A 26,746-nucleotide genomic window follows, 5' to 3' on the forward strand; every position below is an offset into this window, starting at 1 on the left:
CTCAATGTCAGTAAGACGAAAGAGCTGATTGTGGACTTCAGGAAGGGTAAGATGAAGGAGCACATATCAATCTTCATTGAGGGATCACAAGTGGAGAGAGCGAGCAGCTTCAAATTCCTGGGTATCAAGATCTCTGAGGATCTAACCTGGTCCCAACATATTGATGCAGTTATAGAGAAGGCAAGCTGTGCCGGAGGGGATGGTCGTTGGCTCGGAGGTTCGACGGACTCGGAGTCCGCTGCGATCAGGTCGCTTTCGTTGTGTGCTGCGTCTGCGAGGCTGAGTCGGGCGGTGCCGTGGAAGTCCATAGCGGGGGATGGCGAGTCTGTCGGGACCCTGGGGTCTTGTGGAAACTGTGTGGTGATTTCTTTTAAACTTATAGTCCTTTAACATCTTTGGACTATTTTTACTGTGCCCATGGTCTGTTTTTTTTAATCAATTATGCTATTGTTTGCACTGTTGTAACTATATGTTGTAACTATGTGGTTTTGTGCAGGTCTTGTAGCTTTAGTTTTTGGTTCTGTTTGGTGGATTTGGAGCTCCTTTCCGGGGAACGCGCTAAGACGGTAGCGTGATATTAATACGCAGCAGCCTCTCCGGACTCTGGATTGGGGATTGCCAAACGTTATGTGGATTTTCTGGTGTAGTTTGTTTTGTCATATGCTTTTGTGATATCATTCTGGAGGAACGTTGTCTCATTTTTTTAACTGCATTGCATTTGTGGTTTCTAAATGACAATAATCTGAATCTGAAGACAGCGGCTATACTTTCTTAGAAGTTTGAAGAGATTTGGTATGTCAACAAATACACTCAAAAACTTATATAGATGTACTGTGGAGAGCATTCTGACAGGCTGCATCACTGTCTGGTATGGGCGGTGGGGAAGGGTTGCTGCTGCACAGGACCGAAAGAAGCTACAGAGGGTTGTAAATTTAGACAGCTCCATCTTGGGTACTAGCCTACAAAGTACCCAGGACATCTTCAAGGAACGGTGTCTCAGAAAGGCAGAGTCCATTGTTAAGGTTCTCCAGCACCAGGGCATGCCCTTTTCTTACTGTTACCAACTGTTACCAACAGACGCCTGAAGACACACACTCAGCAATTCAGGAACAACTTCTTCCCCTCTACCATCCGATTTCTAAATGGCCATTGAACCCTTGGACATTACCTCACTTTTTTAATCTGTTTTTTTGCACGATTTTTACTCTATTCAATATTCGTATACTGTATAAAGTATATTGAATGAGATTTATTTATTATAATTTTCTCTTCTGTATTATGTATTGCATTGAACTGCTGCTGCTAAGTTAACAAATTTCACGTCTCACGCCTGATTCTGATTCTTTGTTCTCATTTTCCCCTTTTGTGGCAAGGTGCTCATCGGAATTTTCCCACTTTCTCTAAGTTTTGATTTTTTTTACAAGTTTGGAGAGGCGAATTCAAATTTTATGGTATGGGTGTAAAGCCAGACTTTTCTTGGTTTTCTTGTGTAGACAATCCATTTGAGTCTGATTGTCCTCATCACAGTTATCCCCCATCCTTGTTTTTCGTAACTTGCCCAGGTTTGTGTGTTTGATACCTTGTATATTTAAAATTCTGTAATACTTATTTTGAATTCTCCAATACTTCATTTTAAATGTCAACAGGTATTGAAATAGCAAAATCAAAAGGAGCAAGATACCGACTTGGACCGGAGCTGGAAATCTGGTAGGTGATGTCCGAAAGAGACTGAAAGGAGGGAATGATGTGACTCCTTTTACTACCTCGGGACCATACAAAAGGCTTTCGGACAGAGAGGTCTTCTGAGGAGAAGCAATTATTAAGATTATAGTAAAAACCTGGTGGATTACTTGGCAAGGACAAAAGAACCTGCTGGTGTCCTTGTAACTGACCTTGGATTTCGATAGTTTGTGTAGTACAGCATGGAAATAGGCCTTTTGGCCCATCTCATTCATTCTGACTAAAATGTCCATTGAAGCCAGTTCTGAATCCCATATTTAGACCATTGTGCATGGTGACTGAACACTGACTGTGTATAAGAGCTGATTGATTGGTATTGCCGGAAGATCTAGGTGAACATTCAAGATAAGTGAATGTGCATTACGCTCTTTTCTGTCTGGTTGAAGAACGGGTGCAGTGGTACAGCTGGGAGAGCTGCTATCTCACAATCCAGCAACACTGGTTCAGAACTGACCTTTGGTGCTGCCTGTGTGGTGTTTGCATGGTCTTCCCGTGATTGTGAGTGGTTCCTGGAGAGTCCGGTTTCCCCCGTGTCCCAAAGGTGTGCAGGTTGGAAGTTTAAACAACCTACAGGCAAATTGTCCCTTTTGTGTACGAGTTGCGCACAAGATTAAGTGGAGATTTGATAGAGGTATACAAAACTGAGGGGTATGGGTGGGGTAAATGCGAGCAGACTTTTTCCACTGAGGTTGAGTGGGACTACAAATAGAGGTTAGGGGTGAAAGGTGAAAAGTTTAAGGGGAACATGAGGGGAAACTTCACTCATGGATTGTCGGAGGGTGGAATGAGCTGCCAGAAGGAGTGATGCATGCACGCTCGATTTCAACACGGATGGGAGGGATATGGGGGGAATATGGTCTAGGTGCAGGGCGATGTGATTAGGCAGTTTAAATGGTTTGGCGTGGACTAGATGGGCTGAAGGGGCTGTTTTATGCTGTACTTTCCTATAACTGAGTGTATGTGAATGGGCATGTTTGGTAAATCCAAATGGGATTATTATAAATGGGTTCTTGATGATTGGCACTTAGAGGGTTGTGGGGCCACTGTAAGATATGACCCTGACTCTGAAAATATCCCTACAGTTTGCCCTTTCATCATGTCTCTTGCATTGCGAATATATAGGAGGGAATCTCATGGCGAGTTTCTCGTTTCTGGTCACGTTTATTTGTTGCTGTTTTGGCGATTTTGAACAGTGTAGCCTGCAGACAATGAACGACACAGCGCTAGATTGAACTGAACTGAATGCTCCTGGACTCTTTTGACTAATTGTTTTTGTTTGTTTTATGTTCTGTCTTTGTTGCATGACGATTTTTTTTCCTCTTTTTGCCATTGGTGCGATTCGTGTTTTCTTGCGTGTGGGGAGGGGTTTAGACAATAGACAGTAGGTGCAGGAGTAGGCCATTCGGCCCTTAGACGAATCTCAGGCTTTTATACTGCACACGTACTTTGAAAATAAAATGTACTTTGAATCGTAAAGTTAAATGGCAGCTGTGAAAACAATGCCTTTAGAATAGCTGTAAAAGATAGATTGATGGCTCTTATTTAGTAGATCTTGTGTCTGTATCATTTTTGTAATGAGTCATTCTATGTCGTCTTCTCTTCAGTGGATATGGCTGTGGCGATCACTATCTGGAGTCAGATACTGTGCTGCATTCCTTCCAGATGCTGGCAAAGCTCTTGGTTTCTCCAGTTACTGAAGACATTATATGCGATGTAGGCATGTAAGTAGATGAAATGCCGAAATTTGAATTTGAATTTTTAATTTAAATTAATCGTATTATTTTACAAGTGATACTTTAGATGACTGAAGTAGTTACCTGTACCAAACATTTAAGGTTATTGTTACACAGGCACTATAACACAATTAGATTAATGCCTATACTGAAACAGCACAAAATAGAATTTATAAATAAACACATAGTCTTCACTAAAATACCTTTTTTTTAAATAAAAAGGCTAACTATGACCAGTGCAAGGGGGAACAACTTGGTGGACTTTGACTTGTTGAGCCTCCATGATAAAATCACCAAACTTATGACGGTAGGGTGTAAATCCTACTCCAAGGTGCAGATAGCAGGCGAAACTTAAAAGTAATGTTGATATTTGGTTTGCTGATTTGAAGTCTTTTGTATACAATACATTAGCTAACACTCAGTGGCCACTTAGTGCATTACTGCTCATTAGTGGAAACTCAGCCAATCATGTGGCAGCAACTGAATGTATAAAAGCATGCAGGCATGGTCAGGAGGTTCAATTATTGTTCAAACCAAACATCAGAATGGGGAAGAAATGTGATTTGAAGTGTTTTAAGCTGTGGAATTAATGTTGGTGCCAGACAGGGTGGCTTGTGCATCTCAGACACTGCTGATTCTTCGGGATTTCCGCACACATCTGTCTTTAGAATTTACAGAGAATCGTGCGGGGGAAAAAAATCCAGTGAGAGGTGGTTCTGTGGGAGAAAATGCCTTGTTAATGGGAGTGGTCGGAGGAATGACCAGACTGGTTTAAGCTGAAAGGCGAAAATAATTCAAATAGCCACAAGTCACAACAGTGGTTTGCTGAAGAGCATCTCTGAATGCATAACATCTTGAACCTTGAAGTGGATGGGCTACAGCAGCAGAAGGCCACGAGCGTAAGCTCAGTGACCACTTTATTAGATACAGGAGGTAAAAGATCTTTTAACTGAAAGAAAACCCAAAAGGTCTTCAAATTTGTGAAATTCCTGAAGATATTGTTCAAAATGAGAAGGGTAGCTTGTACAATGAGTGGGGGCTGAATTTAGGGCTACGACTGATACTTCAGTCCATGAGGTAAATTTTTACGACAATTCAATTAAAAAACACCTGAATAGCAAAGTTAGAGAAGAGCGTTCCAGAGTTCACAGGTGCAGTGGGGAGGGTTCTACCAGCAATGAAGGGAAGAATTGGATCATTAAAGAGCTGAAGTAGAACATGAGACTTAGTATATAGATGTCAGATTTGATGGCAGTAGGTGGTTTGGAGTGTAATTTGGTTGTCGGAACAGGATTTGGTGCTTGGATTTAGCCTGAAAGAGAAGGAAATTGAGTTGTTCAGACATTTGAGCAGGAATTGTGTGATCTTGGAATGTCATGTGAAAAAGAGAGGGTACGTTGACTCAGGTCAGTGAGATGAACTTGGAGATGTTTCTTCGCACAGGGAGATGCATAGCCTTTGTGGAAAGAAGCAATAATTCTCTGTTTTAACAGCAATGTTATCATTCTTTTTCCTTAGTAAATGCAACAGGTAGACTCTGTAAGGATAGTGAATGTAATAACTCCGTCACGTGGATTGGGAAGTCAAGGATTGAATTATCCGTCTATCAATATTAAAATACACTTTCAATGATAATGGAATAAAAATAAAAGAAAATTCTGGAAATATCCATAGGCAGCATCTATAAAAACAAAGTTAATGGTTTGGGTCAAGAATCTCTTGTTCTAACTTTCAGACAGTTCAGTTGTTTCATGGTTAGTTAGGGTTACTGATCCTAGCTCCGAATTGTGGGTTTCAAAGCCTTGCCTCTGTGTGCTAGACCCTAAACTTGGGCACCTTACTGCCTTCCCTCTAAGTGATTTAAAAACAAATAATTAGCTAAAAGATTGGTTGAATAAGCCAAGATTCTTTCATAATTGCCTTTATCTCTCCATATTTGTCTTTTATTTCAGGCCAGTGATGCATAAAAATGCTCTCTTCAATTGCAGGGTGATCTTTCTCAACAGGTAAGTTTGATCTGTGCTATTCTTTCTGCTGAGTGTTTGAGTTAGGTCTTCTAATGCTTTTGGTGAGCTTGTGAGCATCGTACAAAATGTCTCGAGCTGTAACACCAGCTCTGCTTAGAGCATGCTCTCTGTCTATTGCACATCTTCACAGGTCGTGATTCAGTTGACTACAATGTGGAGCTCTGCTGTGTTTATCATACTCAACCAAATATGTTCATATAAAAAGGGACAATTCCATCAGTTTTTATGTCATGACTATTTTTAGAAAGTTGACACTTTATGCAAATCAATGAGTTGTGATTTAGACTTACTTATCCAGACATGTTGTTTTGCTGAGCACGACTTTCATTTCGAGTTGGCAGTGTGTGGGAAAACTCTTGGAAAAAGGATGAAACAGTCCAAACTACTAGTACTTGAGAAGCTTATTTAACATCATACTGGGACCTGATTGATGTCAATGTACTGTTAGATGCATGGTTTCCTTTATCATATCCCATTGGAATACCTTTTGTTTTTCACCCCCTAGTTTCCTAAACATCTGCAGTCTGAACTTCTGCAGGTCATTTCAGTAGGCTGTGGTATGTATGTGCAGAGCAGGAGCTACATTGGAGTCAGTTTGATTAAATGTTTTTACTGAGTCGTGTAAGTAACAGTGCATGCTGGGTAACTTGCTGTGTGGGAGTGACGAACCGGGCCCACTAACACAAAAACAAGAGGACTGGAAAGCCCGTGCCCAAAAGAGCAGGAGGCCCAGTCGATTCACCATATGATCAGACGGCTGTATGCGCACTCACCACATTCTCACATTCGATCTGATACAGTACATTCCTCCCCTCCTATCGATGGGAACTGCAGAGGGCCCGGATAAGCGAGGTTAACCGAGAAAAGTCATGAAATATCTATCTTGGCACCAGTCAACTTGTTGGTGCACCCTTGTGGGCCTCTGGAGGGGAGAGCTTCTCTCTCTGTGCCTTCCTGGTCAGCTGACATTGAGGGTATTAGGCTCTGATTCTCCTCTTGATGAATCATCCATTGGTTCATCTGCTGGGACGCTGGCCTCTTCAGCAGAAGATGCCCTACAGTTTCCCTGAGTCTCCCGTAAGGTCGCTGACTTGTATCATCTAAATGTTGCCTAACAATTTGTCCGTCTGTGAGCTCAGCTGTGTAATATGACCGGGATGATGTCTGCCAACAGCCAGTAGCCAGTTTTCTTCCTGCGAGATGTGTGTGTATACTTTGTCCCTAGCAGCAAACATTCACCTGCTGTGCACATCATATTTTGGTTTCATAGCTCCCAAACGGCTGGCTGCAGGAGATTTGCTCTCTGTAGGCAATCAAGTTCTCTGCCTTTGGGCCCAACGCATACGACACTGGGCAGGCCTTGTAAAAGGACAGCTGACAGTTCTCCTTAAACTTGAACTTGGCTGCTGGACCATGGTATTGACCCGAGTTGTCAGCTTGGAAAACCCACTGGTGCTTTTGTAATAGATGAGGGTTCCACCCAATACCATTGATGCAGGACATCACCAAAGTCGTCATCTTGATCCAATTTCTGCTCGGCAAATTAGACAGTTAACCATATGCATGGTTAAGTGAAACAGGTCCCCCTGGTGAACGACTTCTGCCACAAAGACAACACACATGTCAGTATCAGAATCAGGTTTAATATCACCAACATACGTCGTTAAATTTGTTAACTTAGCAGCTGCACTATAATGCAATACATGACAAATATAGAAAAAAATAAATAAATGAATTATATAAAGTATATGCATATTAAATAGTTAAATTTAAAAATAGTAGTGCAAAAACCAGAAATAATGAGGGGAAAAAAGCTATCCTCACTATCTGCAGTGTAGCTGCAGAACACTGAATTTGGCTGTCATAATTTGGAATCAGTTCTGAGGATGAACTCGTGTCCAGCTCAAACTTCACGGGCTGGTTGTTTACTGTGAGTGTAACCAAATAAGGTGGCTCATATCATGAGTTTGGAAAATAACGCCCTCTTCTTCGCTCTGACATTGCACAGATTTGATGGTTGAATTGTGCTGTTTTCTCATGATGAGTTGTTTAGCAAAGGGCACCTTCTCGGGGTAGCCTGCCTTCCGACAGAACCAGCAGACTGTCTTTTGATGTTTACAGTTGGAGCATTGGTCATGATTTTCCCCACAGCAATGTTATCTTTGTGGAGGCTTATGTAATCTCTGTGGAGACTGCAGGCTGCAGGTGGTATCTGCTGGTGAATATTGACTCTTTCAGGAGGGGACGGAAAAACCTCTCTTGACTGCCTCCTGGTGGCGATCTGTGGAGCATGTTTTGTCCCAGGATGAATTATGCTTTATAGACAGGAGGCTCTCTTGTGTCCTCCGACCTTGGGCTCCAACAATCAAAGTGTGGGTAAGCATTGCTGCTTCAAATTTGCTGGGGGGAATATCTTTGTACTTGCATTCCAGCACTGGTAGGGTCAGTCTTGTCTTCTCCAGTTGATCATCTTCATTCTCATCGGGGATCTGCTGTAGCTGTGAGAACCTGAAGCGTGCCATAAAGACATAGTGCTGCGTCCCTCAAACTTTGTCCAAAGCCTCACACACGTCTGTCAGTTCAAATTGGCTAAAAGGTGCAGAGCATTGAAGTATTTATTCCCAAGCGGCTTGAGTTAAATTGTTTCGCCAGCTTTGCTGCTGGTGTTAAAATTGGTAAGAGTGTGTTGTCTTCCATTGCAGCCAGGTTCTGGTGGTCAGCTCTTGCCACCTAAGAACGCTTGGAGTAGAGTGACAAACAAGAGGACATCTACAGATGCTGGAAATTCAAGCAACACACACAAAATGCTGGTGGAACGCAGCAGTCCGGGCAGCATCTGTAGGGAGAAGTACAGTCGACATTTTGGGCCGAGACCCTTCGTCAAGGCTAACTGAAAGAAGAGATAGTAAGAGATTGGAAAGTGGGAGGGGGAGATCTGAAATGATAGGAGAAGACAGGAGGGGGAGGGGTGAAGCTAAGAGCTGGAAAGTTGATTGGCGAAAGTGATACAGAGCTGGAGAGTGAGAGGATCATGGGACAAGAGGCCTAGGGAGAAAGAGAGGGGGCGGGGAGCACCAGAGGGAGATGGAAAGCAGGCAAGGAGTGATTGTGAGAGGGGCAGAGAGAGAAGAAGGAGAGAAAAGAAAAAAAAAGGGTGGAAATAATAAATAAGGGATGGGGTAAGAAGGGGAGGAGGAGCATTAACACAAGTTAGAGAAATCAATGTTCATGCCATCAGGTTGGAGGCTACCTAGACTGAATATAAGGTGTTGTTCCTCCAACCTGAGTGTGGCTTCATCTTGACAGTAGAGGAGGCCATGGACTGACATATCAGAATGGGAATGGGATGTGGAATTAAAATGTGTGGCCACTGGGAGATCCTGCTTTCTCTGGCAGACAGAGCATAGGTGTTCAGCAAAACGGTCTCCCAGTCTGCGTCAGGTCTCACCAATATACAGAAGGCCACACTGGGAACACCGGACACAGTATACCACACCAGCCGACTCACAGGTGAAGAGTGGCCATTCTTTGTTTTGACCCTCTTTGCCAGAATATTATGTTTGCATGGAGCAGGAATGACAGGAGTCGTTTGATCAAACGTTTTTACACACTTTGTTTGTAATGGTACAGTGTGGGAGTGACGAACTAGGCCCACTGAGACAAAAAAAAATGCGCACTTGAAAGCCCGTGCCCAGAAGAGAGTCTGTCCTGTGGGTAAGAGACCTCACCACACTCTCAGAATCGATCGGATGCAGTATAATTTACTTGCCGCAATACCCAAATCTGTGATCAACGCCACTTTGAAGATCAGGGGCACAAGGTGTGCATGAATGGTATTGATTTAATGTTCTTCGTCACCTCTCTCAGCACTGAGCTTGGAAGTATATTGCTGTTTCTGTATCATTACTAGTACTGCCAATTTCAAGATAATTCAGGATGGTTGGTCAATATAGCTTTGCTAACGATATCCAGGTTTCAACATTTAATAAGGAAAGCTTTGGTTGTGGCTTTAGTTATGCCAGACCTGTAGCATAGTGGTTAGTGCAATTACTTTAAGACCCAGTGATCACTGATAAGAGTTGGATTCCCGCTGCTGTCTGTAATGAGTTTGTACATTATCCTCGTGGCCGCGTGGATTTCCTCCTGATGCTCTGGTTTCCTCCCTCATTCCAAAAACGTATGGTTTGGGTTACTGTGAGCTTGCTATGTTGGCACCAGAAGTGTGGCGGCTACCCAGCACAGTCCTCGATGATTCGATGCAAACTGTGCATTTCATGCTATGTTTTGATGTACAGGTGACAAAGTTTCTTTGAATCTTTATATTAAAATGGATCTGGAATGAATCTTCTCTGAGATCAGGCCGAGGGTGCAGATGTGAGCTTGTCAGCGTGGTAGAGAAGTGGTTAGCACGATGCTTTACAGTACAGGTGGCCCGTCACTGTTTGTAAGGAGTTTGTGCATTCTCCCTGTGACCATGTGGGTTTCCTCCAGTGACATACCACTTGGTAGTTGGTGACCATTGTAAATTGTCCCGTGATTAGGCTAGGGTTAAATCGGGAGATTGCTGGGTGGCACGGCTTGAAGGGCCGGAAAGGCCTTTTTTGCAGTGTATCTCGATAGTGAAATGGCATCAGAGTTGGGAGGGAGGACTGAAGATGTGACATCGTACATTTAGACAGTACATGGTTTCTTGAATTCTGGTTAATCTTGTTTATTCTGGGAACTTGCATGATATTTAGAATATTTGTGTCTTGGGTGTAAAATACTCAAGGTCTGTTGTTGGGAATGCTTTTACTGGTGAGTTTATGTGCTTTTTTTCCCTAATCGTAAAGAAAATCTGTAAAAAAAATTTTGTGCTTTGATATTACAGAAAAGTATTGTTAATTAGACCAAAGCTGCTGATGGCAAATGGAGGGAACTACAGGGAATTACGCTGGTTCTTGCCGTGGAACAAACCAAGGTAAGGCAAAGATTTGATGCACTGACTTGTTCCGAAACCAGTAATCGGAGGCCTGGAGTGTTTTGCAGGAGACACAAGTTCAGATCTCTCCATGGCAACCTGGTTACGTCAAGTGTTCCACTCTTGTGAACTGTTCGTAACCTGGATAGTTTGCAAGTGGGAAAGATAGCCACAAGTCATGTCCCCGTATGTTAGTAGATGCCCGCAACAATGCGGTAACTGACAAATCCGTATCACCAGTCTTCCAAAATGCTTTTTCATCTGTACAGGCTATTTATAAATCAGGCACCCATGAGCAGTAATAAGGTGGGGGAGGATCTGTAATGAATAATGTCTTGGTAATGTTACCATGAACCCACTCAATTGTCATTAGAAAAACATTTGGTCAATTGTGTATTTCAGGGAAGGAAATTGTTGTCACCCCTTACTAGATCTGGTGTTTCAGATTCCAGAAGCACCAATGACTGGCTTCCTTACTGAAACTCTAGCCTATTAGACTTTTGTTTGAGGACATCTAGGATTGAGCAGGGTCTGTGAGTTTAGCCCGTGATGTCAATGTTACTATCAATGAATAACTGAAAAAAGAAAAGCTGATGTTTTTCTGATCAATGATTAAACAGTTTATATGGATGGCATGCAATGTGTGAGTGGCTGTCAATCTTGACCGACACTTTATAACTCAGCCACTTGTGCTCAGTTTTTGACGTAATGAATATGGAACTTTCAAAGCAGTGCAAGACAAAGTGTCTGGATAAGCAAGCTCACTTACTTTAATCCTTCTACCTAAAAGTCTTCTAAATTGGAGATCTGTATTTCGGTGCATTATCCAGGGGATCACATGCCGTTTTCTCCCACCAGCCACAATGTCGTAACATGTAACTTTTTATTTCTTGAACCTTTTATGCTGTCATTTTCTCTAGTTTATTTGGCCACTGGAGAAAGACCCACCAAATCATTGATGCAAATACCTAATCAGCCAATCATGTGGCAGCAGCTCGATACATGCAGACGTGTTCAAGAGATTCATTTGTTGTCCAGACCAGTTATCAGAATTTGGAAGAAATGTGATCTAAGTGACTTTGACTGTGGAACGATTGTTGGTGCCAGATGGGGTGGTTTGAGTATCTCAGGAACTGCTGAGCTCCTAGGATTTTCACGCACGACAGTCTCAAGAGTACAAGGAATAATGGAAAAACTCAAAACATCCACTGAGCGGTAGTTCTGCAGATGAAAGTGCCTTGTTAACGAGAGAGGTCAGAGGAGAAAGGCAAGGCTTGCTTCAAGCTGACAGGAAAGCAACAGTATTTCAAGTAACCATGCGTTACAACGGTGATGTGCAAAAGAGCATCTCTGAATGTATAACATGTTGAACCTTGAAATGGGTGGGCTACAGCAGCAGACCACGAACGTGCACTTAATGGCCACTTTATTAGGTGCAGGAGATGACTAATAATGTGGCCACTGTGTGCACGTCAGGATCTGTGGGTGGGTGACAGGTATTCTGAATGATATTTATTCACTATTCCAGTAGGAAAATACCATGTGTTCAAACTTCTAGCAAATACCAATCATTGATAAACTCTGCCCAACCATTTTACCTGTTTGGAGGAATAAGTCAACCTACAATCGGGTATTACCTTTGGCATGTCAAGTCAAACATTAAACTTGTCTTGCAATCCATAGTTGTTTCACTATCTTCCCAAGTGCATGAGAGATGAAAGTCTATAAAGGGATGAGAGTGAAAAAATGTGGAAAAATGTTTGATTAAGATCAAGAAAGAGTCTATATAGACCAAACACTTTATGGTTGGGTGGACAAGGTTCTTAATACATGAACCAGTCTTGCCATTCTCCTCTTGAGGAGGACAATGCAGACTTTATCATGAAGAGAAGTCAGAAATGATGAGTGGGATTAAGATGGTGAGGTGGTTTAGTGCTGGGGTACCCAACCTTCTTCATGCCAGGGATCAATACCATTTAGAAAGGTTGGAAACCCCTGGTTTAGTACTTTGCTTTAGTTAATTCTATTCTGGAGAAGAAGAAATAGCAAAGACTCTAACCATTGACTTCCAAATCCTCCATTGTTTTAAGCAAAGTACATGAGGACTGGTGAGCTTGTAATGTTATATTATTGCTAAAGAGTGAAGACTATTGAGAAAATTATCGTAATGGTTCTGAGGGACACAATTAATCATCAGTTAGGAACCAGTCAGCAGTTAGTCATGAAAAGCTAGCTAATATTAAAGATTAGAGATTAGCTTTATTTGTCCATAAGACAGGAGCAAACTTAGGCCATTCTGCCCATCAAGTGATACCCTTACTAATCAAGAATCATATCAACCTCTGTTTTAAATATACCCAATGACTTGGCCTCCACAGCTGCCTGTGACAATGAATTCCAGATTCACCACCCTTTGGCTAAAGAAATTCCTCCTCATCTCTGTTCTAAAGGGGCATCCTTGTATTCTGAGGTTCTACCCTCTGGACTGAGACCTTCCCCCCCCACTACAGGAAACATTTTCTGCACGTCCACTCCATCTGGACTTTTTCCAACTTTTTGTATGTTCTATGTTCAATTACCCATGTAGATTGAAACATACGGTGAAATGTGTTGTTTGTATCAAATCAAAACGGCCTGGGTTGTGTCTAACCAATTTGACTGTGTTTTTAGAAAAAGCAACAAGAAGGGCAGTGGAATTTGCAGCTTCTTTGGAATTTTTGCATGGCTCTTTGCTGTGAGGAAAAGCCCTGAGGGGAATTTGACCAAATGGATGCAAAGTATTATGTCCGCACGTGCTTTAGAGTTTGAAGACATTTGTAGTGGAGTTTTCCACATCCCAGTATTGTTTCTTTGGCTTTGTCATAAATATTTGTGGTATCTTGCCTTTAGAATACTACTTCCTCTTTGCGATGTACGTAATCTGCGCCTTCCGAGTTGCTTCCAGAAATCCCAGCCATTGCTGCTTTGCCAACATCCCTGCCAGTGTTCCTTTCCAATCAATTCTGGCCTCTGTAATTCCCTTTACTCCACTGTAATACTGGTACATCTGACTTTAGCTTCCTCTTCTCAAATTTCAGGGTGAATTTGATCATATTATGATCACTTGCCCCTAACAGTTCTTTTACCTTAAGCTCTCTAATCAATTTTGCACACCACCCATTCCAGAATAGCTGAACCCCTAGTGGACTCCACCATAAGCTGGTCTAAAAAGCCATCTTGTAGACACTCTAGAAATTCCCCCTCCTGTAATCCAGCACCAACCTGATTTTCCCAATCTACCTGCATATTGAAATCCCCCGTGACTATTGTAACATTGTCCATTTGGCATGCATTTTCTATCTCCCGTTGTAATTTGTAGACCACATCCTTACTACTGTTTGGGGGTCTGTATACAACTCCCATCAGGGTCTTTTTACCCTTGCAGTTCCTTAACTCTATCCACAATAATTCAGCACCATATGACTCTGTCTCATCTCTTTCTAATGATTTCATTTCATTTTTTTAGCAACAGAGCAATGCCACCCCCTCTGCCTTCCTGCCTGAACTTTCGATACAATGTTTGTCTCTGGATATTAAGCTCCTAGCTATAATCCTCTTTCAGCCATGATTCAGTGATGCCTGCAACATCGTACATGCCAATTTTAACTATGCTCTACAAGTTCATCTATGTTATTCCATATACTGCACACATTCAGATATAACACTTTCTGCCTGTATGCCCCCTTTTCAATTTTGTCTGCCTTTTACATTGCAATTAATCCTGTTGACTGCAATTTTGCCCAATCATCAGCCTCTTCTTGATAGGAGTTACACCACATTGTCCCTGTTTGTAAAAACAACTACTGTACCCCATCCTCAGCTTTGTCACTCTGGCTCCCATCTCCCTGCCAAATTGGTTGAAATCCTCGGGAACAAATCTGCCTGCAAGGACATTGAACCAGTTCGGGTTCAGGTGTAACCTGTCTCTTTGGTACGGGTTGTACCTTTGCTAGAAGAGATCCCAATGATCCATAAATCTGAAACATAGTTTTAAGAAATATGTTGATTGACAAACTGCAGTACAGGCAGTCCCCGAGTTACAAACGTCCAACTTACGAACAACTCGTACTTACAAATGGAGGGAGGAGAATGCTGTCCGCCATTTTAAGTCGAATCATGACACTGTCTGCCATTTTAAGTTGGATCACGATGCCGTCTGCCATTTAAGTCGTTGCCGTTAACACTGTGTTGAGTGTGTAACTTTGTATTTGGCTTAAATATTTCTTAGCAAGATTCACCCTGACCCCTCCCCCACCCTTTCCCAGTCAGCACCGCCCCTACTTGTCACATTTAACCTGTCTCAGTGCGGGTGGAATTTAGGACCCGGGAGAGCAGAGGACTTGCTGCCCGCGGTTGCTGATGAATCTGCAGTTTTCCGTTCCCTTGACGGAAAACGATTGCGATTGAAAATAAAGTAGAAATAATAAAGCGATCGGAAAGAGGTGAAATGCCATTGGTCATTGGAAAAGCTTTAGGCTACAGTCGGTCAATGATCGGAACAATTTTAAAGGATACAGGTAAAGGATAAAGTGAGAATAATGGAGCATATGAAAGGCCCTGCCCGATTAAAACTACAATTATTACTAAGCAACGCAGTGGTTTAATTATTGGAATACATACATTTCTTAAGTGTTTTATATGCGTAGAAAGGTAAAATATATACTAAGACAAACGTTTGACTAACTGACGCTAAATAATACCAGATGTACCTGTTCCGACTTGCGTACAAATCCGACTTAAAGATGGACTCAGGAACGGAATTCATTCGTAACCCGGGGATTGCCTGTACTACAGACGATAAGTGACTTTAAAATGTTTAAAATCTATGTGGAAGAACATAAATAATTTGGTGTTTATTCCTTTCTATTCTTAGGGTAGTAGAAGAGTATTATCTTCCAGAAATAATCCAATCTGTGACGGGACAGGTGAGCTGAACAGCTGTTGGTTACTGTTTTGCATATTGTTATGGCCTGGAATTGGTTTTGAATTCCAGTTGCTCGTTATTCTCATATCTGGCCCTTGACTTTGTAAAATCTCTTCCACTGGGTGTTTGTGCAAACCCATAATTGAAAAGGCTTGCATCTTCAACAGAGCCTCTTGGATTGAAAGCATTTACCCTGCTCTTGTACAGTTTTGTGCAAAAATCTTCAGCACAAATATATCGCTGGGGTGCCCAAGACTTTTGCATAGTACTGTAGTAATTTTATGTGTTGCACTGTGCTGCTGCAGCAAAAACACTAATTTCATGGCGTGTGAGTGATGATAAACCTGATTCTGATTATGGGTCTCAGTTGTGGACTGAAGGTGGGAAGGGGACAGGGAGAGGGGAATCATGGTTGGGAAAGGGGGAGGGAGTGGGAAAGCATCAGAGACATTCTGTAATGATCAAATAAACCAATAGCTTGGAATCAAATGACCTTGCCTGGTGTCTCAGGACTGGGTGTGTCTGCACCCGCACCATCCCCGCCCCTGGCTCTCCTCCTCTGCCACCTGTCCCACACCCATCCACCCTTGCCATTCCCAACATCCTTTGCTCCTGCCAGGTTTACAAACTCACTCTCCGCTCCACCTTGACATATACAAAGTCTCAGGCATCCTAGCTATATATATATTTTTGCAGTGTTACATGTGATCTCATAGACATAAAATTACTACAGTACTGTGAAGTCTTAGGTGCCCTATCTCTGTGTATGTACTTAAGACTTTTTCACAGTTCTGTATTCTGCTTTCTATTATCAATGATTTCTTCCTCCTTCAGTGAATTTTGAAATTGTATCAATTGTTGAGATGCCTTTTGGCAATAGTATTCACTTTTTCCTGCAATCTAGCACTTTTTTTCAAAATAATACCTGAATTACTTTTTTTCTGTTGTTGTTCTTTTGATTGCTTTCCTATAATGAAGTGACCAGAATTGAAAACAATATTCCAAGTGCCCGCTAACCATGGTTTTAAAGAACTGCAACATTACCTTGCAACTTAAACCCTGACAAATGAAGGCCAACGCAACAGGTGCCTTCCTAACAGCCCCATCAACTTTGAGGGGTCTATGGGCGTGGGCTCCTCGCTCTCTCTGTTCCTCCATGCTACGATGAATCCTGCCATGAACCGTGTATTCTGCCTTCAAATCTGACCTTTCAAAGTGAATTACTTAACGTTTTCCCTGCTCGGACTCTATTTGCTATTTCTCAGGGCAGCTGTAAGTTGTTTGGAGTTCACAGGAATGACCAGAGGTTTAAGAGGATGGATCAGCACCACCTTTCCGAGGAGCGGTGTTCTGCGCTGGGTGCTGGCCTTCCTAGCAACACCCGCCCCCCCAGAGTCTGAGCAAGTAAAAGAAACCAGTTCCAGCAACAAAGTGGTTTCGATTCCTGAGCATATCTTGTTCTCAAATGCATACACCTCTTGAGAATTAAGTGTATTGGAGAGAAAAATGAAAGTAGAAGACAATAACAAAATTCATCCTCTTCTTTAAGGAAACGGTCCCGTTTGGCGATGCTGTATTGGCAACAAAGGACACCTGTCTTGGAAGTGAAATATGTGAGGAACTTTGGGCTGCCGATAGGTATAAACCTCTCCTTTTGTTCTGTATCTTTCATGATCTCAGCATTTGCTTTGTAGCCTGCAGGGCTTTTTTAAAGTGTCACCAAAGTCAAAGTTTTTGGAAATGCAACAGTTAAGTGGTGCACAGTAATCTCCCATTAAATGGCAGTGTTCACAGAATATTAGAACAGAGAACAGTAAAATACAGGGAAGATGTCTGTTCTGAACATGATGCTAAATTATATTTGTCCCTTCTGCCAGCACATGTTCCATGGTTTACATGTACATTTAATGTCAGAGGAATGTATACAATATACATCCTGAAATTCTTTTTCTTCACAACCATCCATGTAAGCAGAGTGCCCCCAAAGAATGAATGACAGTAAGAACCCCAACCCCCCCCAGCTCCCCCCTCCCACGTGTAAGCGGCAGCAAAGCAACAACCTCCCCTCCCCCACCAGCAAAAGAAAAGCATCGGCACCCCCCACCGAGCATTCAAGATTCAAAAACTTTATTGTCATTCCAACCGTACATCAGCTCTGCAGGGCAGAATGAGACAGTGTTTCCCAGGGGCAATCATAACATAACAAACGCAACAATAAATAGTAAAACACAACAGCCACATGGCGGTTAAAATCAAGTGTCCAGTGCAAGTTAAAAGAGTCCAAAGCAGAGTCAGGTAGAGCAGCTATTTAGCAGTCTGACTGCCTGTGGGAGGAAGCTGTTTAGTAGCCTTGTGGTTTTTGTTTTGATGCTCCTGTAACGTTTGCCTGATGGCAGAAGAACAAACAGTTCATGGAGAGGGTGTGAGGGGTCTTTAATGATGTACCGTGTCTTCTGGAGGCATCGACTCTGAAAGGGGTCTTGGACAGAAGGTAGGGAGACCCCAATAACCTTCTCTGCTCCCCTAACCACTCTCAAGCGTGCAGCAAAGCATCAGCAAAGACACAGACTTGCAGTACCACAAAGACTACTCGTTCACCCGGTATTCGACACACCACAGGCTCTCACTCTCCCTAATAAGGGAAAAAGAGATGTCCCTGTTTCACAGCGAGAGTGGAGAAGTTACAAACAACTCGCGGGTTTACAATGTTAAAAGTCCGTTGCGTTGCTTTTCCCGAGCTCTGTGCCCAAAGAACTGTGGTCTCTGGGCACACAGCCAGCTCGCTGCTTCCGATCTTCCGTCTCCCACGACACACCTGCTGACACACACTGAAGTCCTGCATATCCTGCTGATTCATGTCTGTCTAAAATCATCTTGAAGCTACTTGGATTTCTGCTTCCACCACCACCCCTCGCAGTATGTTCCAGTCACTTGCTTCTCCTCAGGGAAAAAAAGATATAGACCCACACATCCCTTTGAAATATTTCCTTTTTTTTCATCTTAAAATGATGCTCACTAATACTTAACATTTCCACCCTTGGGAAAAGATTCTGACTACCTGCCTTATGCACATATTTCATAACTGAACTGAAGTAAACTGAACATTCCTAGACTGGCTCAATGACTTTGTGGTTTGATGTTTTGTAATCTGTGTCTTTCCACTCGTTTTCTTTTCTCGCTGTGTGTGTGCAAATTGCTCTTTTTCTTTTGTGCATTGGGTGTTTGATGCGCTCTGTGAACAGTTTCCATGGTGTTTCTTTTTTGTTTGTAGCTGTCTGAGAAGACAAATCTCAGAGTTGTATACTGCATACATACTTTGATAATAAATGTACTTTGAACCTTTAAATAATCTTATAAACTTCTGTAAGGTTTCCCCTCAACCCCTGATGCTCCAAAGTAAACATTTTAAGGTCCTTCAACCTCCCCTTACAGCCAATACTCTGATCATTACCATATAAACTGTTCTAAATGTTTGAATAAATAGAAGTCTGGAAGAACACTGCGGTTAATTTCTTTGTTTCTTAATCTTTGGTGAAAACCTGAGTGTTGTCATATCTTACCTGAGGCTGCGATCAATTTTCTTAAACAGTAGTGACTGATGAAAGGCTTCTTTGATGTGTTGAAAATGGTAAGAAACCTTGTAAGGAACTTTGGCTCTATCTGTTCATAAGATGGACCACAGTACACACGACAATTGAGACCTCTTAATATGAAGGCCATCATATAATTTGCTTCCCTAATTATCTGTCACACCTGATTAAGGACGCCTCAATGTCTTGTTGAACTTCCACTTTTCCCAATCTATCACTGAGCTAATCTGCTTTCCTGCTAATCTGCCACCAAAAGGGACAATCTCAGAGTTATCCTGTTACACTGCATCTCATCCCTCGGTCAGCTTGTTCAAATCAACTTTTCTGCATCTTCTTAAAGTTTGCTGTCTTACCCAGCTTTGTGTGTCCACACACATGAAGATAGCGTGTTGTATGACATGACTAAAGTACAGAAAATGTTGAGGGTATAAAACTTGATGTTTCAGTATTCTGCCAACGATGTTGTGCCGATCTTTTGACCTACTCTAAGATCAATCTAACCCTTCTCTTCCAGATAGCCCCCCATATTTCTATCAGCCATGTGCCTATCTAAAAATTCCTTAAATACCTCTAATATACCTGCCTCTACCATCTTTACACTCTGTGTAAAGAACTTGCCTCTGACATCACACCCTCCTCCATACTTTCCTCCAATCATCTTAAAATTATTCTGTCTTGTATTAGCCATATCCACCTTGGGAAGAAAAGTCTATGGTTATCCTCTCTCTGTATGCGTCTTATCATCTTATACACCTCTATCAAGTCAGCTGTCATGTTCCTTTTGCTCCAACGAGGAAACACCCAAAAGCTTGCTCAACTGATCTTCATAAGACATGTCCAGGCAGCATTCTGGCTTCTACATTCTTCCTATAATGAGACGAACAGAACTGAACACAGCATTCCAAGTGTGATTCAGCCAGTTTTACTGAGCTGCAACGTTAACTCGTGGCTCTTGAATCCCTCAACTAATGAAGCCCAACTTGATGGATGCTGCCTTTTGAAGGCATTCCCTTTTGAAGATGTCCTCAGCGCTGGGGGAGGCTGGTGCCCATAACGAAGCTGGCTGAGTTTGCAACTCTTTGCAAATTTTTCCAATCACCCCGCCCACTCCCATACCAGACGGTGATGCAACCAGTTGGAGTGCTCTCTATAGTGTTATCTGTAGAAACTTCTGCGTGTCTTTGGTGACATGCCATTTCTCCTCAAACCCCTAATGAAATATAGCTACTGGCATGCCTTCTTTGTAATTGCAGGAACTTGAGACTGCTCACCCTATCCGCTGCTGATCCTTCGATGAGGACTGGTGTGTGTTCCCTTGCCTCCCCCTTCCTGAGGTCTCCAATCAATTCCTTGCTCTTACTGATGTTGAGTGCAAGGTTGTCGTCGTGACACCACTCCAACAGCTGATAAATCTCACGCCTGGATTCCTCTTCGTTACCATCTGAAATTCTGCCAACAATAGTTGTCGTCAGTAAATTTATTGATGGCGTCTGAGCTGTGCCTAGCCACACTATCGTGGGCATAGAGAGTGTAGAGCAGTGGGACCCAAACAAAACCTGCCCAAAAGTCCATTTACACAGGTACTCCCAAATCTTTTCTCCTAGTTGCATCCTGAAAAGAAGAAAGTTCCAGTGGATTTGTCAAGCATACATTCCTTTGAGTCCATTTTGGCTTTTCTCAATCCTCCAACTTCCCTGCTATTCTATCTTTTATAGCAGACTGAAATATACACTCAGGGGGCATTTTATTGGGTACTTAAGCCACCTTGTCTGGCACCAACACTTAGATCAGATTTCTTCCTCATCCTGATGTTTGGTCTGAATAACAACTGAACCTCTTGACCATGTCTGCATGCTTTTATGCATTAAGTTGCTACAATATGATTAATTGGTTAGATGTTTGCATTAATTAGCAGATGTACCTAATAAAGTGGCCACTGATTGTAAACAAAATCTGCAGATGCTGGAAATCAAAGTAATGCACACAAAATGCCAGAGCTGCCTGGCTGACTGAATTCCTCCAGCGTTTTTAGTGTGTTGCTTTGGATTTCCAGTATCTGCGGAATTTCTCATGTTTATTATTCTGGTGACGAGAGGGCGTACAGGGGTGCGATGCGCCAACTAGTGGAGTGGTGCCGCAGCAACAACCTGGCACTCAACGTCAGTAAGATGAAAGAGCTGATTGTGGACTTCAGGAAGGGTAAGATGAAGGAACACATACCAATCCTCATAGAGGGATCAGAAGTGGAGAGAGTGAGCAGCTTCAAGTTCCTAGGTGTCAAGATCTCTGAGGATGTAACCCGGTCCCAACGTATCGATGCAATTCTAAAGAAGGCAAGACAGCAGTTGTACTTAATTAGGAGTTTGAAGGGATTTGGCATGTCAACAAATACATTCAAGCTTCTATAGATGTACTGTGGAGAGCATTCTGACAGGCTGCATCACTGTCTGGTATGGGGGGGGGGGGGGTGCCTACTGCACAGGACCTAAAGAAGCTGCAGAGGGTCGTAAATTTAGTCAGCTCCATCTTGGGCACTAGCCTACGAAGTGCCCAGGACATCTTCAGGGAGCGGTGTCTCAGAAAGGCAGTGTCCATTATTAAGACCCTCCAGCACCCAGGGCATGCCCTTTTCTCACTGTTACCATCAGGTAGGAGATACAGAAGCCTGAAGGCACACACTCAGCGATTCAGGAACAGCTTCTTCCCCTCTGCCATCCGATTCCTAAATGGACATTGAACCCTTGGACACTACCTCACTTTTATTAATATACTGTATTTCTGTTTTTTTGGCACGATTTTTAATTTATTCAATATACGTTTACTGTAATTGATTTACTTATTATTGTAATTTTTATGTATTGCTTTGAACTGCTGCTGCTAAGTTAACAAATTTCACGTCACATGCCGGTGATAATAAACCTGATTCTGATTTTACCCTCTGCTTTTTGCTGCAGAAAGAGGTGATCGTTTCTGTTTCCTCAGCTCCTTATGTAGACTGGGTAATAAATAGAAAATTTGGTTGAGGATAATGACAAACTAAATCCATATTTTTGATTACACTTCCAAGGTGTTCGGAAGTTAATAATAGATGTTTAAAACTATTCAGTCCATCTTTATTGGATCATAAAAAATGTTGATGATCCCTCAATGAAGCATCTAATTACTTGTAGATATTCTGTGTATACTTGCCTTAAACACTCTATGTAGGCATTTTCCCCAAGAGTTGATCGTTCTGCCTGAAGAAAAAGTCAAAGGAAATTTATTTTCAAAGTATTTATACACTCTGGCCATTTTAGTAGATACCTCCTGTACCTAGTAAAGTGGCCACTGATTGTATGTCCGTGGTCTTATGCTGCTGTAGCCCATCCACTTCAAGGTTTGATGTGTTGTGTGTTCAGAGATGCTCTTCTGCACACCAATATTGTAATGCATGGTTATTTGAGTTACTGTCACTTTCCTATTGGCTTGAACCAGTATGACCATTCTTCTCTGACCTCTCATTAATGAGGAGTTTTCACCCCCCACAACTGCTGGTCACTGATTTATTTTATTTTTTTTTTTTTTAAACTGTTCTCTGTAAACTCTAGAGAATGTTACGCATGAAAATCCCAGGAGATCACCAGTTTCTGAGATACTCAAACCACCCCATCTGACACCAACCACCATTCCATGGTCAAAGTCACCTGGATCACATTTCTTCCCCATTCTGACCTTGGGTTTGAATAACAATTGAACTTCTTGACCATCTCTGCATGCTTTTATATATTGAGTTGCTGCTGCATGATTGGCTGATTAGATATTTCCATTAACGAGCAGGTGTACCTAATAAAGTGAGTGTATCTGAGTTATGGTAACTTGGATAACCAGGTTTTGACTGACTAGCTGGTGTCCCTGCACTAATCTTTGTATCTCATTATTCACTGCCTGCCATTTGAAAAATAATCCGTGTATTCCTGCTCTTTATCTCCTGGTAGCCAAAGAATTCTCTGTTTGTATTTATCACCTTATCACTCCTCCAATCCAATTAATTTTAATTCTAAATGCTCGAGCAAATGCAGACCTGGGATATGCCACTACAAGAAAAAAGAGCTTGACATTCCAAAACCAAATTCTGACCTATATGTTGGTCAGAACCAAAGATGTTGTATCCTTCTCTAATTGTCTACATATACGCAGGCCAGGGCACTATGATATGGAGAATAAGCTGTTGCCCATGCAGCGGACTCCCCCTCTCCACACAGCTGATGAAACCAAAGGAATGGCAGAGTCCGATACCGTTTGGCACCAGTGGTCTCTCAGGAGTTGTCGTTCAACATTGAATTCATCGTAGGACTGCTTTAGGGACTCCAACTCTGGATTTTTCCTCAGTGTTTACTCCCAAAGTCGTCCCCATGAATGGGTATGGGCACAAGGCGGTAGAGGTTTGAGATCAGAGTTAATCTTCTAGCTGAGCTGCCAACCACGGTTGATGCCCCCCCCCCCCAAATCTCCCTGGAACGACTGGTTTTAAGGTCTCAGTAATTGGTCTGTGAACCCTTCTCCTGTCAGTAGGTACTCCTGTTAGTAGCTAAGCCACCCGTGAGCTGGACTTGTCAGAGGTTATTTGAGATGCACGCCATTGGGAGCATTTTATAGGTAGTGGGGCTCATCACTGCTAACCCCACCCGGCTATGACAATGTTGGATCAGCACTTGGGTTAACATGCACATAATTTTTCTGTCATGTCAGGCTTCACTGCATTGAATTCCAATGATTAATATTGATTTAACAGATTGCATTGTGTGCCAAATGTACTGCTGGTGTCTGTTTAAATAATTCAAACATTATGCCCAGGATTGCTGACTGTTCTGGAGTGAATGACCTTCGATGAAGAACATCCTTTTGTGTACTGACAAACATTTTGATTTTAATCTTTTTTTGTCATGGGATGTGTGCCCTTGTTATTGGTGTAGACAAATGAAGTGTTGCAAACAGCCCCAATTAATTTCTGACAAATTTAAATTCTATTAACCATTTTGTATCTTTTTTAAAACCGTACATATCAGTGGCTTTAGAAGGAGTTTGTTCAGGAGGATTCTTGTGCTAAGAGCTATGATTGAGCGGATTTGAAATTGAACTACTGCAGGAGCATTTCCTTATTTATTATTCAATGGATGTAATTGGGTTTAAAAGTTATTAATATTTCAGTTCGAGGAGCAAACAGGCTGACAGGCCAGATCGGCAGAAGAAAGGAGTTGGAGTAATTCTGTTAGTGAGCACTTTGAAGTTGTTCTGAGATTGTAAAAAGTAGTGATTTACGAGGTATTGCTGAAGTAAATCCATAACAGTTGCTGTCTTCTCCATCAGGATGAGGGTACAGGAGCCTTAGGTCCCACACCACCAGGTTCAACCATCAGGCTCTTGAACCAGTGTGGATAACTTAATTCACCCCCAACACCAAACTGATTCCACAACTTATGGACTCACTTTCAAGGACTCTCCACTTCATGTTCTCAATAGTTAAAATATATTTATTCATATTACTGCCTTTTGCACATTGGTTGTTTGTGTACAGTTTTTAATTCTGTTGTGTTTTGCAGTATAATTACTGTGAATGCCCATTAGAAAATTGATCTCGTGGTGGTATATGGTGACATACACTGTTTGTACTTTGATCATAAACTTTGAACTTTTTCAAAAGGTTGATCATTGATACCTGTGGCACACCTCTGGGTTGAGGTACTTATTGGGATAAGAGATTCTGTTGCAAGCTAAAGGTAGAGGAATATTTAGATGGTTATGAGTAATTTAAATTTTCTAGTGACCCTCGGACTGGGCTGTAATGAGCAGAATTGTTGGAGATGACTCCTGGAAGCATTGGATATGAGAGAACGTGCTAGGAAAACAACTCACCAGCTCAAACACTGAATTGGTATTGCTGTACTGCGTGGTCAGTCGGAGATCAACTGTTTTCAGGTATAACTTGACCATAGAGTCTAAGTTGTACAGAACAGATATCGACCCTTCAGCCCACCACATTTAAGCTGACCCCTTTTATTCATCTGCAGTGATCTCATTGGCCCACAATAGGATTGTGTCCTTCTGTGTCACGTCCCTTTAACTCAGTGACTGTATCTGATTCCAATGCCGCCTCTGGCAGTGTGTTCTACATACTGTCACACTCTGTGTAGAAGAAAGACTTATCTGCGACCTTAAACCTATTGCTTTTAATCCCTATCATGGGAAAAGATTCTGATTATCGTGCCTCTTAAAGTTTTATCCACCTCTTTCAGGTTGCCCCTCAGTGTTCTTCACTCCAGGGGTTAAATAAAAGCATCTTAACCAAGCTCCTCATAACTAAAATCCTTCAATACAGGCAAAGTCCTTGTGAATCTCCTTTGCGTTCTGTCCTTGCTTTAGTGGTAGGCAGGTGAGGGAGAGGGGGGCCAGAGTGGGCAATGGAAGAATTCTTATTCAGTCCTTTACCTTTTCCACCTGTCTCACTTTGTACCCAGTCCCCCACCCACCTGGTCTCCACCTGTCACCTCCCAGCTTGTGCTACTTCCTCTCCCCTCACCTTCTTCCCCCTTCCTTTCCAGTCCAGTTTGTGTGTGTGTTTTCCCTCATTATTTTGTTTTCTTTTTTTTGCAGTATTTTTAAATTTCAGCTTAATAATATTTTTATGTATTGCATCGTACTGCTTCTGCAAAAACAACAAATTTCATGACATGTTTGTCAAAATAAATCAGATTTTCAGTTGGTGAGTAACAGATCTAGTGGACATTGCGTACCCGGGTTTTCAAAGATTTGATGCAATATTGCACAAATCTTTGCCAAGTGGTCTCCTGACTGGTTGAGTAGGTTGTGGGAGGTTTTGGTTTAGATTTGGGCACAGTGTGTTTGCCCCAGTTCAAAGCTTTCACCTAACCTCGGTGGAAAAAGCCCACTTGAATTTACCCTATCTATAACCATCATAATTTTGTATACCTATATGAAATCTCCTCATTCTCCTGAGCTCCAGGGAGTAAGGTCCTAACCTTTTTAACCTTATAACTCAGGTCCTCAAGTCCCAGCAACATCCTTGTAAATATTCTCTGCACTCTTTCAATCTTTTTGATACGTTTCCTCATAGGTAGGTGACCGGAACTGCACACAATACTCCAAATTTGGCTTCAGCAACATCATGTACATCTTCAACATGACATCCCTTCTGTCAAAAGGTGTATGCTCAAGTTAATCAGAATATTAAAATAAACGATGAGACATTTAACTTCAGATCTGATGAAGTTTTCACTGACCTGAAATATCAACAATATTTCCCTCTTTTCCTTTGATGGGTATTATCTGGCTTGCTAACTTACTAGTCACTGGCAACCAACTAGAAAAGGCCCCCTTTATTCCCACTCGACTCCTGCCAGTTAGCCAATCTTCTGTCCATGCTAGTATCTTTCCTGTAATACCATGGCCGCTTATTTTGTTAAGTAGCCCTATCCCCAAACTTCCTGCTTTTGCAGCTGGGCATGGGACTGTCCACGGCGGAGTTCTGTCTTGCTGAGTCCTTCTGATTTTTTTCTGTTTTTGTGACATATCTTAAACATTTTAATAGAGATTGACCGGTCCCCATTCAAATGAAGAGAAACCTACTGTGGTTGGAACAGGAGTGAATAGAAGGCTTATAACTTTGTTGCTCGGACTTGAGGACCTGAGTTACAGGGATGTGGAATTGGTTAGGACTTCATTTCCTAGAGGACAGG

At 42.2% G+C, this 26,746-nt stretch overlaps 1 protein-coding gene across 3 annotated transcripts in view; it reads left to right on the forward strand.

Moving 5' to 3' along the window:
* LOC140729696 (glutamine-dependent NAD(+) synthetase-like) overlaps positions 1 to 26,746 on the forward strand; it is a 76,975-nt gene that overhangs the window by 11,609 nt on the left and 38,620 nt on the right. For all 3 annotated transcript variants that reach the window (XM_073049775.1, XM_073049774.1, XM_073049776.1), the window contains exons 2-7: positions 1,647 to 1,707; positions 3,345 to 3,461; positions 5,426 to 5,479; positions 10,371 to 10,460; positions 15,373 to 15,424; positions 16,973 to 17,061. In XM_073049775.1, the coding sequence (XP_072905876.1) occupies positions 1,647 to 1,707; positions 3,345 to 3,461; positions 5,426 to 5,479; positions 10,371 to 10,460; positions 15,373 to 15,424; positions 16,973 to 17,061 (463 nt within the window). The remainder of the gene's footprint in view (positions 1 to 1,646; positions 1,708 to 3,344; positions 3,462 to 5,425; positions 5,480 to 10,370; positions 10,461 to 15,372; positions 15,425 to 16,972; positions 17,062 to 26,746) is intronic.

Source organism: Hemitrygon akajei, chromosome 6 (assembly GCF_048418815.1).
Source record: "Hemitrygon akajei chromosome 6, sHemAka1.3, whole genome shotgun sequence".
Classification (NCBI taxonomy): Eukaryota; Metazoa; Chordata; class Chondrichthyes; order Myliobatiformes; family Dasyatidae; genus Hemitrygon; species Hemitrygon akajei.